The sequence below is a fragment of the Ricinus communis genome, chromosome 6 (assembly GCF_019578655.1).
Source record: "Ricinus communis isolate WT05 ecotype wild-type chromosome 6, ASM1957865v1, whole genome shotgun sequence".
Taxonomy (NCBI): domain Eukaryota; kingdom Viridiplantae; phylum Streptophyta; class Magnoliopsida; order Malpighiales; family Euphorbiaceae; genus Ricinus; species Ricinus communis.
Window position 1 is genome coordinate 23,689,116 of NC_063261.1, and position 20,650 is coordinate 23,709,765.

The following is a 20,650-nucleotide window of genomic DNA, read 5'->3' on the forward strand; positions in this document are numbered from 1 at the left end:
GCTTTCCTGTCTCTCTGGTTTTTATTTTCTGTTTATTTATTTATTTATTTCTAAATCTTTTTACTCTCTGTCTCTCAAAAGCTCTTCTTCTCTACTCTAAAACCAGACACTTTCTGTTTTATTTTTATTTTTATTTTTTTGGGTTTCTCTCCCTTTATTATTTCCTTCACATTTCATTTCTCTTTCTCATGAAAATCTTGCCACTCCATCTCGTGACTCCATAATCGAGTCTTTGATTTCATTACTGTTATCACTCCGCTCCCCTCTCATGACTTCTCCACCTTCTCCCTTGTCTTTCAATCAACAACTACTATTACTATGCGCTCTCCACAGTCCCTCCGTAACGGCGAAACTCCGTCGCCGTCACCTCGCCCTCCTCGGTTCCCAACTCCTCACTTCCACTCCACTGTTTCCCTTCAGAAACTGAAACGTTTCAACTTACTTATTCTTGTTTTCCGTCTTTCTACGTTTTGCTTCTCTCTCGCCTCTTCTGTTTTCATGCTCACTAACCCCACTTGGTACCATTTCGACGCCTTCAGGTATCAAACTATTTCTAAATTCTTAATTTTTTTTATTTTAATTTCTATTTTTCAGTTTATGACAAATATTAATTGATTTTGTTTTAATAGATACGTTTTCGCTGCGAATGCTATCGTCGCTATATACTCTCTCTTCGAAATGGCGGCTTCCGTTTGGGAAATTTCTAGAGGCAACACTCTCTTCCCTGAAATTCTACAAGTCTGGTTCGATTTCGGTCATGATCAGGTCAATTACAATACAAGAGCCAATTTTTTTAATTTTCTGCTTTGAGGTTTGAACACACAGAGATAGAGAGAGAGATTTAATTTGTGTGTGTGTGTGTGTGTTTGTTTGTTTAGGTGTTTGCATACCTGCTATTGTCGGCGGATTCGGCGGCGACGGCGTTGGCGAAAACGTTGAAGGGCGGAGACACATGTGCGGCTAGTAACGCGTTTTGTGTGCAATCGTATATTGCTATAGCTTTGGGATTTGCTGGGTTTCTGTTTTTAGGGTTATCGTCTTTGCTTTCGGGTTTTCGGGTTGTTTGTTTTTTAATTAACGGCTCTCGGTTTTATGTTTGAAATTTCATCAAATTAGACAGATTTTGAGTGCGAAGGGGTGAGAGAAACATAGAAAAGCGAGGAGATTAGGTGTTTTTTTTTTTTTTTAATTTTACTGAGTGAGAGTACTGAGGCTGATACGGGTATGACTATATGTCGTTTTTGGTTATCGTGCAATTTGTATTTGTACATGAGGTTTCTGCATCGCTTGTGTATTATTATAATTTAATTTTGCCAACTAATTAACTAGCTTGAAGTTTTATGATTTGAAAAGTATCCAATTGAGGTCTTCCAGCGTTCTGTAAATTGATACCATTAGATGTCGAATAACATTTCTGCCTAAAATAGTTTAACAGCAGTATTAAGACTCAAAAACAATTTATTATTTAGTTGAAAAAAATGAAATAAAATTTATAAATTCTGTAAAATTCTTTATTTGCTAAAAACTTTTAAAATAAAAGGATTTTAAAAAAGTTTTAATAAATTGAGAGAACATTTTTTTTGTTTATTTCACAAATACTTTTAAAATTAATTATATATTACCAAATGAGAAAAAGAAAAATATGAACCAATTCATAAAACTGTAAATTTTTATGTTTCACTAATTTAATGAAGTCTATAGATCTCATTCCAAAAAATTTAATAAAGTCAATAAGTTTTGAATACCTCATTCTAAATAATAACTTAGCTGTCCTAAACATGTGTATTTTTCTTGTCAAATAATCATATGTTTCTTGCATATGCATTTAACACGGTCCATCTAATGGACTAGGAGCAAATGAACATAAAAGATGATGGGAAATGTGCATAGAGTCCGTGCGGGGAAAAGAAAAACTGGATTTATGGAAAAGAAACAAACAAATTGAGATTCCTTTTTAAGATACATTTAATAAAGCCATGTTATATAAAATTAATCTGTTAACTCTGTACATTAACATCTAACAAGAGTCTCCGAACCAGATAATATGTATGCATATGGGCTGAAGATTGAGATGCATAATCATACCAACAATGACATCTTAACCTCTCTAATGCATATTGGCTGATCCTAGAGATGCATAATCATGACAAATGAAACTAAAAAGATTTAGTGGATTTTAGAAGTGACCATTCTATTCCAGCCATTTATCACTCTCTTGGTGCTACTGCATGCACTGTTGGGGGGCAGTTAGAGAGAGTCAACAATATAATTACCATTGCAGCAATTCACAGCTAAATGGGAAAAGCACTTCTAAAAGTAGCCAATGATCTTAAAAGCCAAAAAGAGTACCCAAGTCTCTCATAATGCTACTTAACAGGATAAATACTGCAATAAAATTGTCATAATACATACAAAACAGAACGGTATAATTTTTTTGTCTCAACGTAATGTCATCATCCTTTTCACAAATAATAGTAGCCTCAGTATGCTAAAGGCTTGAATGGTGATAAACAACTCCCATTACACGATTACTAACCCAGCTACCAAAATTGACATGGTGAAGAAGCCCTTCAGTTGCCTTCATATTTGGGGTCAGCCACTACATAATGGTAAGCAATTACCAATGCAAATATGAAAATGCCAAGAAAATTGGCGCAAAAGCCCAAGTCTTGATCATCAAACATCTGCGAAAATGCCAACTTTATTAGAACCAATGCCCATACCTATCTTATATCTGTAATTTCAACTGTCACCACCCTCAAAATAACTAGCGCCATCATATTTGCTTATGCTTACAACATAAATAAAACCTCAGGAGAATAACAACTCAATAACTAATGGTAGTATTTAGCTCCGTTCAATTCTTCCTTGGAACTTATTCTGTTTCAGGAGTACAGTAAAGGCAACAATCTACTATTGAAGGTCAATTTTCAGCAGGTTATTCATTGCATTCAACTGGAATTCAGGAAAGCTATTCTAAATCTTAGTGAAAAACGCATATATAATGACAAATGGCAACTAGTAAAAAGAAAAGAGCTACGATACAAGCGAAACATCAGTCATCATGTTTGGTTCATTCAATTACTCTGAAACTAAACTTTCACATGACACAAGCAACCTAAAATTCAAGATGATTCCTTAGGTTTATATACGTATATAAAAACAATTCAATTACAAACTCATTACACTATTACACTAGAAGAAAATGAGCATTCATAAAGAGTTTCCTCCAAATCGAACACCTATAGCTACACTGACTATGTCGCAAAATACAGTAAATTGTTATTTAATGAAAGAAAAAAGAAAGAAGGAATAAAAAAAAAGAAGGAATCAAGGAGGTGCGATCGCAGTGGGATTCGAACCCACGACCTTTAGATCCGGAGTCTAACGCGATATCCACTCCGCTATGCGATCGCGTGTGCTGGTATCGTTTTCTCTTTTAAATTTTAATTTCGCATTTTAAAACCTCGACAAATCCTTAGCCCTAACAAATTCAATATCCGGACGATAATTAATAGAAAAAAGAAAAATAAAATCTCAAATGCAAATAGATCTGTGATCAGCGATCACCGTCAGCTACTGAAATCCCTGTTTCTAGTGTATGTATACAAATAAACAGAGAGAGAGGGAGAGAGAGTTCCTGAAAGATACCTTTTCTGTTTGGTTGATTTGATGCGGAAAATGCCAAAACAGTGATAGATCTTAATAACAGAACTGTAAGCGCCGTCAGTCTCTCTGTCGGTCTCTCTGGCGATCTCGACGTTGAGATTTTTGTAGCGGTTCTGGAAATTGGAAAAGAAGCCGTTTGCCCTTGCAATTTGATCAGCAATGAGTTTTCTACACAGTACGAGTGGGTTCCATCTTGTTGTAATAGTAGTAATAATTGGTCCAAATTTGATGATGGACTAAACACGTCTAATGGGTCAGTCCATCGGCCCTAATTCTTCTCTGTTAAACCTAGAAAATTCTCACCCAAAGGCCATTATTATCATTATTATTGAATTAGTATATAATTTTAATATAATAAATATTATAAATATTATATAAAAATTATTATTATTATGGGTTAGTTCAAAAAAAATTGAGATCATATACCGTTTAAGTTTTTGGATGTTTACATTATTAAAGCTTCATACAATATATCTATATACGTTGAATAAGACGTGTTTTATTATTATCAAAAAATAAAATTTAAATATTTATTAGATTAAATTAAAAATTAAAAATAGTTAATAAATTATAAAAATATAATTTATGTATTTATTAGATTGCCAAGTTTTTTTTTTTTTTTCTCTAAGAATATTTCATAGGCATGCTTGACTTGATATGATATATAAAAACTGATAATAAAATTAAACAAATTGATAACATGAATGTATTTTTCTTAAGAAAAAGTTCTTATATCATAAATTTGATTGAAAACGATGACTTCTTTTATGATAAATAAGGTTGTATATAATTCTAATAAATTAAGTGTACAATATATATCAAAAGTTAAAAAGAAATGCGTATTCAATTAGACAAATAAATTATTAAAGTCAAAAGTATTAAAAAGTGGCATTTTCTTCTTTACATAAAAAAGGGCATTTAATGATATGATGCATGAAAGCTGATTATAAAATTAAAAAAAAAATTATAACATGAATATATCTTTTTTTCAAAAAAAATTATTTTATAAATTAGGTTGAACACAATAATTTTTTTTTTTTTATGATGAATAAGGTCGTATATAATTCTAATAAATTAAGTGTAAAATACCTCTCAGAAGTTAAAAATAAATTATAATAAAATGCGTATTGAATTATACAAATGAATTATTAAATCAAAAGTATTAAAAAGTGGCATTTTTTTGTACAGAAAGGGCATTTAAGAAATAGTATTGGAAAGGGGAAAAAAACAATATGTGGCTGCTGGGACTCGAGCCCAGGTCTCTACGGCCACAACGTAGAATTCTTACCACTAAACTACAGCCACAAGATGGTATAGGATTACCATTTAATTTATAAAAGTGATAAATTTTTAAGAATAATCCAACTTAACAGAAAGGAAAATAAAAGGAAGAAGAAAAATGAAATCTTGAAAGTGGTATGTACAAATCAATATTAAATGACTATTGCCTCAATAATTTTGAGCAGTTCAATTGCATAATATGTATCAAGAAATCATTGTTAACACTGTAAAATGTACATTTATGCAAACTTAATTAGTTTACTCCACATAAAAATATGACAAATTTGCAATGCAGGATGTATTTCATAGTTCAAGACCTCACCAAAAAATTAAAAATTATACCATAATTTGATTCTTCAGTTCACATTTTGTTCATTAAGATGTGATGTCCTTAAAGAAAAACCTTTAATCTTTCTTATTAGATATGAAATTAATTTCATTCAATTATTTTTCTTGTAAATAAAGTGAAAGCTTCCAATGGCAACAACAACAGTAAAACTAAACAAACTGCTGCCATTGCAAAGGATGTAAAATAAAAATAAAGAATATTTTATCCAAGACCCAATATGAGCTTTAAGAAAATCTTGATCAGCCTACACTTTCTTGGTGTAGCAAAATCTTTTAAGGAATAATACTTGTATAATTCAAATTTTTTTTAAATTTCATGTGTTATGATATGCTTTTAATTGCTAAACTATTATAAATTAATTAAAAATAATGATGATAAATTGAATATCCATCTATTAATTACTGTCAGACATCAAATTTAAATAAAATATAAATATTTAAATCCAGTTTCCTTCATATTGTGTTTGATTGAAATGTATACAATTTATGAAATTTATTTGTAAATTTAAAATTAATATACTTTGAACTAAATGAAAGTTAATTTAGAATTTTACATCATTATATTTGTGTAGAATTAGTAATAGCTAAAATAAATTCTAATAAATAGATAGATTTTTCAAATAAATTTCATATTAGTAAGTCAATATATTCCATGACATTAAAATATTTTCTTCAACTTTCTCATTTTTATTTTATTTTCACTCATATTTTTTTATCAAATGAAATAAATATTTTTTGGGTTTCAACTAAAAGCATTACTACAAATCTCAATGCCTTTTTGCTTACATTTATAAATAAGAACCTAAAATCACGTTTTCATTATATTATAGGGATTCAAAGCAAGGTCATAGATTTGGAAAATGACCTTGTCACAATCAGAGGTAGCATAGACACAAAGACTTTGATGGATAAATTGCAGGCAAAGTTAAAAAGGAATGTGCAGCTCTGGGTAGGCAAGAAGAACAAGAAATGTGATGATTGTCATGCTTCACAAGAGAAGGTAAAGGGCATGGCTCAATTACAATGGAGAACATAGAAGTGCAAGATGGTCAAGAGTCATGGAGACAAGAGACCAGGGTCACATAGTGGGCTAACCTCTGAACAAGGCCATGGCTGGAAACATGGTAATATGAAAGGGAGATTGAAGCCTGTGGGTGCACTTGGGCCCCAATATGGGTTACCTAGTGGTTATGCTTATAGAAATTGTGAGTCAGGTTATGTAGGGCCAATTTATGCTCCTCAAATTCTCAATGATGAAAATCCATTAGCTTGCTATGTGATGTGAGCTTGTTATGCTTTGTTATTTTTACTTAAAATGAAGGTAAAAGTAATTAGTAGTAAAAATTATATTCGCAAAATCAAGACTTTTAGTTTTCTTTTTTGAGTTTATGGAAAAGCTAACGGGCCATATGCTGCGTAACATGGTAGTTATTTATTTACACTCGTTATAAACATTAAGTATAAATAAAAGAATATAAACTTGAGATCTTTCACTCTCAAGACTCAACGCCCTTATCGTTTGAGTAAAATTTTCAGTTTAAATATACTATAATGTTGTTTTTATATATTTTCAAGATTTTTTTTTAAATTACTTTGTGTTTTTAACTATGATATTCTTTCTTAAACAACTTCATCTTATTAGTAAATTAAAATAAACCAGTCGTTTACCTGTGCGCTGCACAACCGTTATTATTATTTCGATTATAAAATTAAGTTGATAGATACAATTTTTATTAAATTTTTAATTTTTAATATTAATTTATAAGACTTTAAAAATAATAGCAAACTAATTATTTTAAAATTTTATTAGTAAAATAATAAAATATTTATTTTAAAAATATTTATTAATTAATTTTAGTATTATATAACTTAATACTATAATTGATATTACTATTTTTAGGATTAAAATTTTATTATATAATTTAAATATTAATATATTATTAAATATAATATTAAAAATATAATTTAAGATTTTTTTCTAAAATTAGAATTATTATCTAATTAAAAAGTTAATTTATTAGTTAATATAATATTAAAATATAATTAGTATGTTATTTTTAGAATAGAACTAGTATCATTATTTGATTAGGAAACTATTTATTAGTTACCATAATATTAAAATATAATTAATATATTATTTTTAGGATAAAATTAGTATTATTATCTGATTTGGAAACTATTTTTTAATTAATATAATATTAAAATATAATAAAAATACTATTTTTTAAGATTTTAGTCAGTGTTTAACTAGGAATGTAATTTATTAATCAATAAATTAATAAAAAAATTATAAAATACATATAAACTTAAATTCTATATATCAAAAAATTTAAATTTCAAAAATTTATATATATATATATATATATATATATATATATATATATATATATATATATATATATATAAACTACTTCAAATAGAAACAAATGTTTTAGATTCATTACTTAATATATAGATAGAAGGATCATAATTCCCTAAATCTAGAATAACTTACTTTAACTTTAATTTACTTTCTCTCAAAAACTTCAATTTATTTAAAAAACAATTTTCACATGATTAATTAAAAATAAAATTTTCTGTCAGAATTTTCTTTTGGTACACAAATTCACATACACTTGAATGGATGTATTTCATGTCAATAAGGGAGAAAATTGAAACTTACAAACAAAAATAGATATTCATACCAAAATAATAAAAAGTTTCTTATTCTATGAATAAAAAGAATATGCCAAAAAAAAGAAAAGAAAAGGAAAGGAAGTGAATAAGGTCTACAATCAGCCTATGCACGGTGGACGGAAAGAAATGTCTGTTTGATCCGCCGAGTCAAAGGTGTTGGGTTGGATCTGACGCGGAGGATAAGGCCGCTGCGTAGACCTTCATAGACTGTCACTTGACTGTTACCAATCCTTAATTAGTAAATTAGCTGTATCTTACATGGAAGATATCCGCATTGAGAATTAGTAATCTTGTGTTCCGCATACCACCAATTACCCCTACTCTCCACCAATCAGAACATTCATTTGTTTCAATTTCCTGTGCTCTTCTGTAATCATACTCCGTTAATATAATGGCCAAGGAGTTATTTATAGGATCTTAAGAAAAAAAAACTCAAATCTTTTGCAGAGAAAATACAGAAAATTAATTTGTATAATTAGTAAACCAAGAGTTTTATATTGAATTGAATATATCTTCTTCATGCTATCAAATATTTAATATGTATTTTTCAGATGCATGAGCATATAATTTATAAAATAAAATTAATTAAAAATCTATTATGGTAATCTATTTTTATTATTAGCAGATATAAAATGCTATTTAATATAATATTATTATATCAAAATCAATTGATATATAAAATTCTCTTATATATTATAATTTCGTATTTAGATATTTTTTAATTATAGAAATGATATATGTCAATATTATTGCATTGTAGGAAAAATAAAAATTATTTAATTATATAAAATTATTTTACATATTATTATTTAATTAAATTATTTTGAAATTAAATTATAAAAACTATGGATATTCTTAATGATAAAAAAAGAAAAATACCATTTTTCACAAATTATTTGTGAGATTGAATTGAAGAGACATGGCAAAGTGAGATAGGTGAGGTGGTCACGACAAAGGGTGAGGTCGACAACACAAAATAACTCCCCAATAAGTAAAACAGATTACGTAAACAAGTGCAAATCTAAAACTGATACGAGGACGTGTCAATCCGAGGATGAAGGAAACTGAAAAAACGACATCGTAAAAGAAATTAAAAAAGGGCAAAGAGTTCTATAAATCTCAGCCAGCTACCGCCAGTTTCGATTGTATAACATAATAAACTTTCACTGTCACCCATTCAAACAAATCAAAAGCCTTTTAACATAACTCTCTTCTTCTTCTTCTTAATTTACCCTCTCTCTATATTTATACAGACACATATATCTCGTGTCAACTGTATAGTGTCTTTCAAATTATCAGCAGGGAAACGAAGAAGAAATTGCTGCGGTAATTCCTTGGTTTAAGTTTGATTTTTTTTTTTCCTTCTGGGGGGTTAATGTTTTTGGTAAAAAAGAGAGTTAATTTAGTGTCAGGTGAGATTCAGATCTGGAATTGGTTGGGTGGGGTACAGTTTTGGTGGCTTTCTGTACTTTTCTTGTTTTTGAAGTTTGTCTATCACTAGTTGGTAATGTTTGTTAGTGTAATTATTATTGTTATTGCTTCTTTGTTTTTAACTTTTTTCTTTTAAAAAATTTTGTAAGTCAATTTGGTGCAAATTTAATTCTTTATATAAAGCTTCAACCTTTCACCTTCATACCTCCCTCCTAAAATTTAGACTTGGTTTCAATTTATTTTTTTAAATAAAATTTTTGTTAGCATTGCACAGGTGATCATCTTTTTGGTCTTATTGAGGTTTAAGGAGTGAATAATTTGTGGGTTTATGGTGAGTTGATCTTTTTTTCTTTTGGTTGGTGTTCAGGAATTGAACAAGGATGGCCAAGGAAGTGTCTAATGGAGATCATAGTTCTGCATCAAAGCCACCACCAACCCCATCGCCACTGAGATTCTCCAAGTTCTTTCAGGTACAATATATATATATATATTAGCTTTTTTTAATTAACACCTTTGTATTGGTTTTAATCAGTCTAGGTTCTCTGGATGGTGTTGGTATAAAGTTATGAATAACTGTTGTTGCAATTTGTGGTCAAAAGACTCCTTTTGTGCTTTTTCTTGGTTTACCTGCAGCTGCATTGTTGCTCAAAGACTGAAATTTAGTGCAATGTGGTTATTCTTGTTCTTGTTGCTGTTTACTAAAATACAGTTGTGATTTCGTTAGTTTGTTAAAGTAATGAAAAGCTAAAAGATCCCAAATTGGACATAAAGATACAGAATTTATACTTGCCGAAGATCCCAATTTGTTGTTTTGAGTTTCATGCTTAAGTGAGGCAGAAAATGATGTTCCGAGTACCTATTTTGATCTTATAAAACTTTTTGCTTGTGGTGGCAGTCCAATATGAGAATTTTGGTAACTGGAGGAGCTGGGTTTATTGGCTCTCACCTGGTGGACAAGTTGATGGAAAATGAAAAGAATGAGGTAAGCAGTAAGGATGTTCTTGTAGCAGTAACAACAATGTCATATTTTTGTCTCTTTTATTTATCTTAACTTGTTTTGCCTTAATAATAATGCCCCCTTGTTCAGAATAAATCAAACACAAACTCATGCAAGGAACAGTTAAAAAGCCACTAATGAAGAGGATGTTTAAGCTTCTTGTATGGTGTATATCTGTCTCTATAGAAGCTTTTAACATATGTTTCAAATTTCACTCAGGTTATTGTTGTGGATAACTACTTCACTGGCTCAAAAGATAATTTAAAGAAATGGATTGGTCATCCAAGATTTGAGCTTATTCGTCATGGTACTGCTGTTTTGGTCTTAAATGTTCAATCCTTGTTATTAATGGTAAAATTGAAAGAATAGTTCTTATATATTATGTTCTCCCTTCTTACTACAGATGTCACTGAGCCATTGCTCATTGAGGTTGACCAAATATACCACCTTGCTTGCCCTGCATCTCCAATCTTCTACAAATACAATCCTGTAAAGGTATACATGTTTGTACATCCTGCACCCCTGCTTCTCTTTCTCCTGCTGAAAGTGCTTTTTGATTGAGTTCTGATAATGTTGACCTACCTATTACCATCCTATCTATGGCAGACCATAAAAACAAATGTGATTGGCACGTTGAACATGTTGGGGCTTGCCAAGCGTGTTGGAGCAAGGTTTAAGGCTACTACTTTACCTCTTTGATGATAGTCAGTTCAGCATTCTTATGTTACTAATTGTATAATAACATGGAACAGGATTTTGCTTACTTCAACTTCAGAGGTCTATGGAGATCCACTTGTACATCCTCAAGAAGAGAGCTATTGGGGGAATGTCAATCCAATTGGTATGTTAGCCTCTAGAATAAGTAACTTATGGACTCATGCAATTGATCGTGGGAAGATGATTCAATTGTTCAAGGATTTCTTATAGATATATAATATTTAGTTTTATCAGTTTATTAAAGTTATAGGAAGAACGTTGCAGAGGTGTGTACGGGAAAAGAGTGGGGTTTCTTTTTTTCTTTTTCGCGGGGGTGGGCAGTAATCATAATAAGTTTTATCTGGGAAAACAAAATCCTTTCGAACTTTATTTTTGTTGACAATCAATTACATATCAAAGTTTTTCTTTAGAATAATTCTAAAATGCTTTCTGTATATGAGAATCCTTACAACTTGAGGTACAATATGCACTACCCAGATAAAAAAGAAATGTTCTGATTTGTATTCCTTGGTTTGCAAAATACAGGAGTCAGAAGCTGCTACGATGAGGGAAAGAGAGTAGCTGAAACTTTGATGTTTGATTATCATAGACAGCATGGGATTGGTAAATGGCTCCAGCCCCTCTGTTTCTCTTGTTTAAGTTTTTAAACTAGGGTAAAGAATGTTTCATCTCACTTTTCAATACTTTATTATCTATTAGAGATACGAATTGCCAGAATTTTCAACACTTATGGACCTCGCATGAACATTGATGATGGACGTGTTGTTAGCAATTTCATAGCCCAAGCAGTCCGGTAATTTTTAAATTTCAATTCCTATGATGGCCTCCCACCTCACTGTTAGTGGTGAGGTCTTTCTTAGAATCATATTCTTGCTGCAGCTTTTAACTTACTGTCACTTTATCAATAAATGCAGTAATGAGCCCTTGACTGTTCAAGCACCCGGAACACAAACTCGTAGTTTCTGTTATGTGTCTGACATGGTATGCATAAATCCTATTGTTACTTTGAGTAAATATAGTTGATGAAGATGAATTATAATTGGTGTTGATCATTATTGACCTTCACATGATCATGTCTAATTTTAAAGGTTGATGGCCTTATTCGATTGATGGAAGGAGAGAACACTGGCCCTATCAATATTGGAAATCCAGGTGATAGTCTGAACTTTGTAACAAATCATCTCTGGTTCTTTAAGGCACTTGACAAAGTAAAGAAATTAAAAGTTGCTTCTGTTATTAATGTTTTTCTTTTTTCTTTTCTCATTAATGTTTTAGGTGAATTTACAATGCTTGAACTTGCTGAAACTGTTAAGGAGGTAAGTTCACTTTTCTTTTTGCCTCTCTTTAGCTTTAAGTAGGCAGGCGATACTTCTTGATGCAGCAAGTGATGCACTTGCCACAGATTCAAATGCCTAATTTTTTCCTAAACAGAATCATTGCAAGACAAAACAGAATATATTTGCATAAATTAACAAATTTATGTGTATACAATATGGGTGTATTTAGTATTGATACTCAACAATCTATGATGCAGCTTATCAATCCTGATGTGGAGATCGCAAAGGTGGAAAATACACCTGATGATCCTCGTCAAAGGAAGCCAGACATAACAAAAGCAAAGGAGTTGCTAGGATGGGAACCTAAGATCAAGCTCCGTGATGGCCTTCCACTCATGGAGGATGATTTCCGACTGAGGCTTGGTGTTCCCAGAAAGAAGTGAAGTATATAGTACCAGTAAAATTTGAGCAGTACTAGAACATTCTCCGGCATGGCAACCCTCAATCCACAGTTACTTGTTACTACCAATATTTTATTTACAATAAATGTTTTGTGTTCTTATCATACAAATAGGTGGTCATGTAATATATGGAACTTATCCTTTAATGGGTGGTATATGGATTGATTATGAAGTTTTGAATATCATGGATAAGTTCATCTATATCTAAGCATCTTCCCCCTGTTTTTGATGGTGGGTAGTTATATTCTTTTGTGTTCTCAATATCCCATATTACAGCTAGCACCAAATGTTAAAGGCACTTGCCGCACGCATTACCTGCCTTGTTCCCTTCTCTCTAAGAGCCAGCCAACAAGATTCAGGTTTATTTCAGAACTTTCAGTTAAAAGGATAATACTATACAACTCGAGTCAATATTTTACTGAAGGTTTTAAATGAAATAGCTGTTTGAATTCCTAAGAAATCATGGAAAAACTGCAGATGCAACCTCAGATTAGCTATGATTTACGTATACTTCATCACAAGGTGAACAGGTTTAACTAAGGAGATCTTTCTTCCATAATTAAAAGCAACAATGAGCTCCTTCTCTAATTATTGCTTCGCTTCTAACATTAAAGCAAATGCTGGTATATATCGAAGCTGTTCTTTCAACTGAATTTCTAATCATGTAGACATTATTATTTAGCTATTTAACGACGAGGGGATTAAGAAAAAAAATGATTTCTATCAGAAGTAGATGGGGTCAAAAAAGGGTTATGAAGGGAAAAGAAATACAGTCCAAATGGAATTTCTAAGCTTCTGCAACAACTTTAGCTTGAGGTTTTGTATCCTTTCTGTTCACAATCTTCTTAGCCGATGCTTCACCATCTTCTGTTTCTGTTTTGTTCTCAATTCTTGCAAAGACTGGTTTAGGCTGAGCCATGACCTGACCACCCTTCAGGCCACCCCACTTTGTCTCACTCTGCAAAGCAAAATCTTGCATATTAATAGATCAGATGATAAAAGTGTTTCTGGTTTACATGCATGCAAAATATATAATGGAAAGAAATGTATAGAGATAGAGACAGACCCAGGTCAGAGTGTTGAAGTGATCCTTTGAGTAGCCAAGCTGTGCATATATTCTCCAACATAAGCTTGGTGAGACAGGGGATAAAGCAATGGCTATGATCCTCATTGCTTCCAGTATAATCACAAGATCCTGCTTAGCATCAACCAAAAATGAGATCAGCACTTCAATGACATCTTATGCTAGGTCAATTTAATATAAGGTCAATAGTCCAATTTCTGTTTGCATACCACGCCGATGGATCACGTTTTATCTATTCCAATTGTGCAACAATTTGTTTACTCATTGTCTCTATAAGAATTATCAGAAGTTTGACAAGTTCAGGACTAAAATGTTTCCTTTCTCAAATATCAAATCATCAGTTTTCTTGCTATCTGTGAGACCGTATTTTAGACATTATTGAAGAGAGAACAGTACCTTTGCAGCAGCTTCAGAAGCAGCACCCCCTTGCTTAAAAAGAGACCATGGGGCACGTTCATCCATGTAGGCATTCCCAGCATTACCAATCTCTAGAACAGCCTCACAAGCCACCGACAATGCAAGATTTTCATAATGAATCTGAGCTTTGTCAACCTACAAGGAAGTATATTGAGCATTTGGATGATATCAGCACATAGATGGATAAAGCTGCCAGAAATATTCTTATACTCGCAAGAGACAAATTAGCTATGGTACTTGAATGAGCTGATGGGGGAGAATTTTAGAAGTCTAGCACAACAATAAGCAGAACTCATAATGCCACCAGATTTACATTACAAGCACTGAAGCAGAATCAGACTCTCAAGTATGGCAGGAGCCAAATCAAATAAGAGTTGAAGTGCAGGTCTCAAAGCAAAACTGAAGCCATTCTCCTGTTGGTGATTTGAAATTTGGGCATACAGTGGAAAGATTCTTCAATTAAAAACCAGCATGATTCAAAGCATCACCTAAAGCTCATTAGGTACCCCAAGTGCGCATAAAAGATGTGAAATCGTGAATTACACTAATATCAAAAGTTCTCACCAGCTTCTCAACTGTGTCCTTGAATTTATTTCCTTCAGCCGCAACAGCTGAGTCAACCACCAAAGTTGATTGACAATTTTTTTTAAGAAGTCCAAGAGTACGATTAAGGAGGTTTCCTGCAATGGTTGAGTAACATCCATGTCATCTTTTTGATGTGGAACAAAAATCACAAAAGCATATCTCGGATTCAATCATCATTTATTGTAGAATTGCAACAATTTATTAATACCTATGGTATTGGCAAGATGTGCATTGACAATGTTAATAAAACGGTCTTCTGAGTAATCCCCATCATTGCCAAACTCCACCTCTCTAAGGAAGAAGTACCTGACTGCATCAGCCCCGAATTTCTGAACTAGCTCCTTTGGTTCAAGTGTATTCCCTAATGATTTTCCCATCTTGAGGCCATCCTATCATTTTCAAAATAAAAAGCATTGCTGCATGAAATAAAATTATGTGTAAGAGAAGAAAAATTAAAGGCTTTGCTATAATACTGCCAATAAAGCCAACATCACAACTTCATGTTGCATATAAATCCATTTATAATGTTGAAGGCAACTCCAAATGCAAAAGAAACAAATGAATACGAAAACTAAATATAAATTCCACAAAGAAACTAAATAACCAATACCACATAACCCGATAACCATTTTGCAATTTCTGGGAAAGAGAATTAGTAAAATTTTCTCCTGATTTTAAAATTTTCATGCTGTAAAACATTTTAGTTCATCAATTTCTCAAGTTATGCAACACATGTAGTAAAAATACTAAAAATATTCTGAGACAACAAGGGGGAAACTAAATGGTTTGATCTTGCAAATTCTAACTTTGAGGTTGTTTGTTTACATACCACTAACTTCTATGAAGAAGGATACCGACTTTTGTATCCAAAGGTCAGCAGGGCTACCGATGATCAACAAGAGTACAAGAAGAAGATGATGAATGTCAAACCAGCAACTTCTTAGTTGCCAGTCCAAAACTCCTACCATTTCACTAGACATGTATCCTAGGAAGCCTTAGAGCATGAAGTAACCTATAAAATTGCTAGTTTAAGAAAATGAAGTAATATACTGAGGTTAATAATATGAATACCTTTGTCAAGAATCCATGCCCAAACACCATCTTAGGAAGGCCTAGACCAGCAGACATTAGCATAGCTGGCCAATAGACTGCATGAAAACGTAAAATATCCTGCACAAAGATAATAAGATCATAAGATGTATGTTTTCAACTTAAAGTCTGTTTCCAGAATGTTTTTGGGGAAAAGGCAGCTGTTTCAGACATTAAAAAGCACAAGTAAACAGGAAAAACATTTGAAAAGCCAGAAAAAACTGCTAATTTTTTATCATTACAGATAGAGATTGTCCCATAAGTGGAGTAGGTTGGACCTTAGCACAAGCAATCTACTCCAGTAATATGTCACTCTATATTCTTATACTATTCCCATGTGTTCTATTCTCCAACTCTCCCCTTCAAGTGCAACAGGGTCTAGGCTAGTTGTCACTTGCCAAATACGGATGGCAACCTACTTTTAGGGCTCAATCTACTCCACTGATAATTACTTTTCCAATGTCGGATTCTAATCCAGCAGATACAAAGTCATTTGATTTACACCCTGTCTTCCACCAGTCAAAATCAAAGTAAAATGGTCATACATGCCAACTTAGTATAAAATTTTGGAAAATTCTCAAGAATGTGAATCAAATTAAGAACAGGCCAATTATAAAGTCGTTAGATTTTACACCCTGTGTTCCACCAGTCAAAAATCAAAGCAAAATGCTCATACATGCCAACTTAGATAAAAGTTTGGAAAAATTCACAAGAATGTGAATCAAATTAAGAACAGGCCAATTATAAACAAAAGCACAAGATGCCCAGTTAATAATATGATTCATATGATTCATTATAAGTCTAAACTAACAACAGCCGAAATCCTAGTGTCACCATTAGCCAGACAGCATTACAATAATGAAGTATTCCTCAAAAGCATACCTAGAAAGGAAGCTTACAGAGTACAGGCAGATTGAAATTGGATGTGGATTAAATAATAGAAATAAAATACAACACGATGTAAAAATTTTGTTAGATTTGGAAAGGAAAAAACTGGTAAAACCTTGCCAATCAAGTGTAGTGAAGCAGGCCAGCCAGAAGAAACAGCATTTTGCAAATTAGGTTGCTCCTTGTCCTCTGATAGAGCTGATATATAACTGCTCAAGAAAAGCAAAAAGTCAGTCAAGTAACTCATGAGGCTGAAAGGTTGGTGATCTATACTTTCTTCTATTACTAGTGAGTCAGTGAAAAAGAAGATTTAAACAAATTAATTGATCAGGAAGTCACAAGCTGAGAAATATAATATGATTCTGATCTACACATGAAAAGAATAATACCCCAGTAAAGCGTCAAACCAGACATAAATGGTCTGCTTATTATCATTAGGAACTGGAATGCCCCAATCCACTGATGCTCGAGAAATGGAAAAATCTTTCAAGCCACTTTTGATCCAGCTTTGCACCTAAAAGAATTTCATAGTAGAAAATAGATGTTAAGTGCAGCTGATATAGATGGTGGACAGACCTATGCCAAACACCGACACTGAACACTGAACATTAATGGGGATAAAAGCTAATTACTTCAAAGAATAAATACCAGTAGTTCAGCAGGAATGGAAGAGACTAGAGAAAACAAATCAAAAAGCTATGAAGCTCTAAAGAAACTAACAGATTTCTGATGTATAGGAAACAAATCAAAAGCTAGCAGGCTCTGAAGTAACTAACAGATTTCTGATGCTCCTTCTATGCATAGCATGATCAGGTGCATGAATACCAAACAACAAAAGAACAAGGTATCTCGAGGCAATAAACCGAGCACATGTTGCATCTCAAATAAATATCAATCAATAATTAGTTTACAAAAACCAAATGCTTAATAATTTCATGCCACATTCCTGCCCTGTAAAATTATTGGTCTCTTGAAAATGAATTTATAAAGTCATTGGTTGTTACATGACAACTAGAAAGTGAAAGGATAGAACAAAAAGGTATCCTTTGCCACACATAAGGCCTTATAATTGATTTAAACTTACAAAAACTAAGTTTTGTTTATCCTAGATGCAGCATGGGTGCTCCCCTGATTTTAGAGGCCCAATCACGAACCGCTGACATGAAATAAATTTAAACAATCACAACTCATAAAAATTTTCAGGTCAAGTTTTGACAAAAGTCCTAATCACTATTCAGCCTGTTTCTACCATAGAGCATTGAATAATTGAAACTATAAACCACCAACACCTTATACTGACTCAAATTAACATACTCTAAAGTAACTACAGAGAAAATTTCACCAATTACACCAGACAACTCTCCCAATAGTCTTTATGGTATACTAACTACAATAATTTTTAGATTTTAATTTTATTCTTCTTATCCAAACCACCAGAAATACAGATTGCGATTAAATATGCAGGTATTGTGAACTTAATAAGTTCTAACTCAGCATTCCAGAAACTTAGACGACCAGAATTACATTCAACGCATCAAAGTCAAGAGCTTCTATTATAATGTTATAACACAGAATAGAATGCAAACAAAAGCTAAAATTTGCTGACAAGAGAAGAAAATGGGACATGTCCTAACCTCGTTCAAACGGAAAGAAGGCTGCACAAAATTTGGGTTCTCTGTCAAAGTTTCTTCTAATAGTTTTTGGTACTTTGACAAGGCAAAGAAATAATTATCCTCTTTTCGTTCAATACACGGCTTTAGGTGCATGGGGCAACAGTTGTTATCTAGTAGCTCCTTGGCATCCTGTGGAATATAAATAATACTACTTACTGTGAGAGGGTATGGGTTAACACATGAATATATACCAAAAACAAAAAAGTTAGGGTAATCAATGATGCATCTTTTGTACATTGAACAAAATGCAAAGAAAGAAATTTTATCTAATTGTTCACGTGCTCAACTATAGCTGATTGCTTACAAGCAAAATAGCAGAGCATTATAAGTTCCTCAATCTTATTAAATGCAAGTACAAAGATGAAGATGTCTAACAGATGGAAACCAAGTCACCACCTTATACTCCTCACAGTTGACACAGTAGAGACCTTCGTAGTCAGCACGATAAATGTCCCCATTAGCAAGTACCCTAGAGTAAAATTCCTTGACAATTGCTTCATGCTTTGGATCAGTTGTCCTAATGAACTTGTCATAAGAAATTTCCAACTGTCCACCAAAATAATACGAAACAGAAAACACAAACAGCAATCAGAATAATCATAACAAACAGTCCATCTATAAGCTAAAAGAGTAAAATTGTCAGGTGGAAAGAAATTTACATCTTTCCAAAGAGTCCTGTAATCTTGAGATATGACATCACAGTGCTCACTTGGGCTGGAGCCACAGGCAGCTGCAGCAGCAGCAATCTTCTCTCCATGCTCATCTGTGCCAGTGACAAATATAACTTTCTTTCCTAAAAGCCTCTGCCAGTTATATAAGCAGCAAGAATTAGCCACTTATAGGGTACAGAGCAACCACAGAAACTACCCCATATCTACATTCCACTAGATCATTCAACCTTATAAATGAAAAAACTAAAAAGATACGATCCAAAATGCCAGTGGCAAAACCCAAGATAAGAAAAATAAGGTCTCCGTATCATTCATATTCAACTCCAAAGGTCTAAACGTTGAGCCACAGAATAAATTTTTTCATACCTTTTCAACCGACTAATCTAACAAGAAAGAAATGCAGACAAATTGGGTCTCCATATAATTAATATTCAACTCCAGAAGTCCAAACTTTAAAACAAAATCAACTCAATTCACACCTTTTGATATTAAGAAAAACTTAACAAATAACTACTTCAATTAATTCATACCTACCATACCTATTAAGTCAAGAAAGCTAAAAAAGTTTTAACAAAATAAATAAATAAACCTGAAATCGGGCAATGGCATCAGCAGCGATGGTGGTGTAGGCACTACCCATATGGGGAGGGGCGTTCACATAATAAAGAGGAGTAGTGAGGACAAATGTTTCTGCTGCAACTGCTTCACCATTTTGAGCACTATTGTGTATATTGCTATTGCTATTGCTAATTGTGCAAGTGCAAAACTGAGCTTTTCTTGATGCAGAAGACGAAAAGATTAGATTTTTAGAGAAATTGAGACGATTCTTCAAATGGGTAGTTGTTGTTCTTGATTTTGAGGTGATTGAATATAAAGGGTTCAGGAGAGAAAAAGTGTTTTGTATTGAATGGTTTATTCTAGCCATTATTTCTTCTTCTTTAATTCACTAATGGGTGTTCTCTGTTTCACTCTTTTCTTTTATATGTAAGTGGGAAATTGACTTAAGGTCATATAATCAATAAATCATCCCTCCACTTTCGAGCTTGACTGTGCAGCTTCTTTTCGAATGGTTGTTTTGGAGAGAGGCATACGCTGTTGATAAAGAGTTTTTAGGCCTTTCATGGTTGAAATGATATCCAAATAACAGATTGCCATGTAATAACAACATGCGCAAATTAAATTTTGAATTTCATTTTATCTTTAATTTGGGGTAATTACTGTATGCCCATGTAATTTTCCATGTATTATGAATTTTTCATTAAGATAATAGCAGTAATTTTGGAATAATCAGTCACATCAGTCATTTTAATAACGTGAAGATCAAATCCATTTCTTATTTTATTTGTTTATAACAATATTTCGTTAAAAAAATGCTGTAACCTTTGC

General features: G+C 32.3%; 4 protein-coding genes and 2 non-coding genes across 6 annotated transcripts; 2 read left to right on the forward strand and 4 right to left on the reverse strand.

The window, feature by feature from the left end:
* The first annotated feature begins 28 nt into the window (after positions 1 to 28).
* Positions 29 to 1,344, forward strand: LOC8265958 (CASP-like protein 4C1). Its single transcript, XM_002528388.4, has 3 exons — positions 29 to 539; positions 630 to 765; positions 879 to 1,344. Exons 1-3 carry the CDS (start codon positions 319 to 321, stop codon positions 1,098 to 1,100), a joined length of 579 nt encoding a protein of 192 aa, XP_002528434.1. The 5' UTR covers positions 29 to 318; the 3' UTR covers positions 1,101 to 1,344.
* A 985-nt stretch (positions 1,345 to 2,329) lies between these two features.
* LOC107262001 (dolichyl-diphosphooligosaccharide--protein glycosyltransferase subunit 4A) lies at positions 2,330 to 2,684 on the reverse strand. The gene has a single exon (XM_015724923.3). The coding sequence runs from the start codon at positions 2,682 to 2,684 to the stop codon at positions 2,571 to 2,573; it is 114 nt and encodes a 37-aa protein (XP_015580409.1). The 3' UTR covers positions 2,330 to 2,570.
* Positions 2,685 to 3,341: 657 nt separating this feature from the next.
* TRNAR-CCG lies at positions 3,342 to 3,414 on the reverse strand. The gene has a single exon. It is a non-coding gene; the product is annotated as a tRNA-Arg (tRNA).
* A 1,488-nt stretch (positions 3,415 to 4,902) lies between these two features.
* TRNAH-GUG lies at positions 4,903 to 4,974 on the reverse strand. The gene has a single exon. It is a non-coding gene; the product is annotated as a tRNA-His (tRNA).
* Positions 4,975 to 9,101: 4,127 nt separating this feature from the next.
* On the forward strand, positions 9,102 to 13,058 carry LOC8265960 (UDP-glucuronic acid decarboxylase 6). The gene is made up of 13 exons (XM_002528390.3): positions 9,102 to 9,300; positions 9,773 to 9,875; positions 10,301 to 10,387; positions 10,622 to 10,709; positions 10,806 to 10,897; positions 11,009 to 11,073; positions 11,155 to 11,243; positions 11,645 to 11,722; positions 11,819 to 11,912; positions 12,034 to 12,100; positions 12,208 to 12,271; positions 12,395 to 12,435; positions 12,654 to 13,058. Exons 2-13 carry the CDS (start codon positions 9,786 to 9,788, stop codon positions 12,837 to 12,839), a joined length of 1,041 nt encoding a protein of 346 aa, XP_002528436.1. The 5' UTR covers positions 9,102 to 9,300; positions 9,773 to 9,785; the 3' UTR covers positions 12,840 to 13,058.
* Positions 13,059 to 13,437: 379 nt separating this feature from the next.
* Positions 13,438 to 20,405, reverse strand: LOC8265961 (methionine--tRNA ligase, chloroplastic/mitochondrial). The gene is made up of 12 exons (XM_048375680.1): positions 19,854 to 20,405; positions 19,253 to 19,396; positions 18,990 to 19,139; positions 18,555 to 18,722; positions 17,310 to 17,434; positions 17,036 to 17,129; positions 16,015 to 16,113; positions 15,152 to 15,332; positions 14,923 to 15,038; positions 14,338 to 14,493; positions 13,924 to 14,052; positions 13,438 to 13,815 (listed from the first exon to the last, which is right to left on the reverse strand). Exons 1-12 carry the CDS (start codon positions 20,187 to 20,189, stop codon positions 13,645 to 13,647), a joined length of 1,869 nt encoding a protein of 622 aa, XP_048231637.1. The 5' UTR covers positions 20,190 to 20,405; the 3' UTR covers positions 13,438 to 13,644.
* Positions 20,406 to 20,650: the final 245 nt, after the last annotated feature.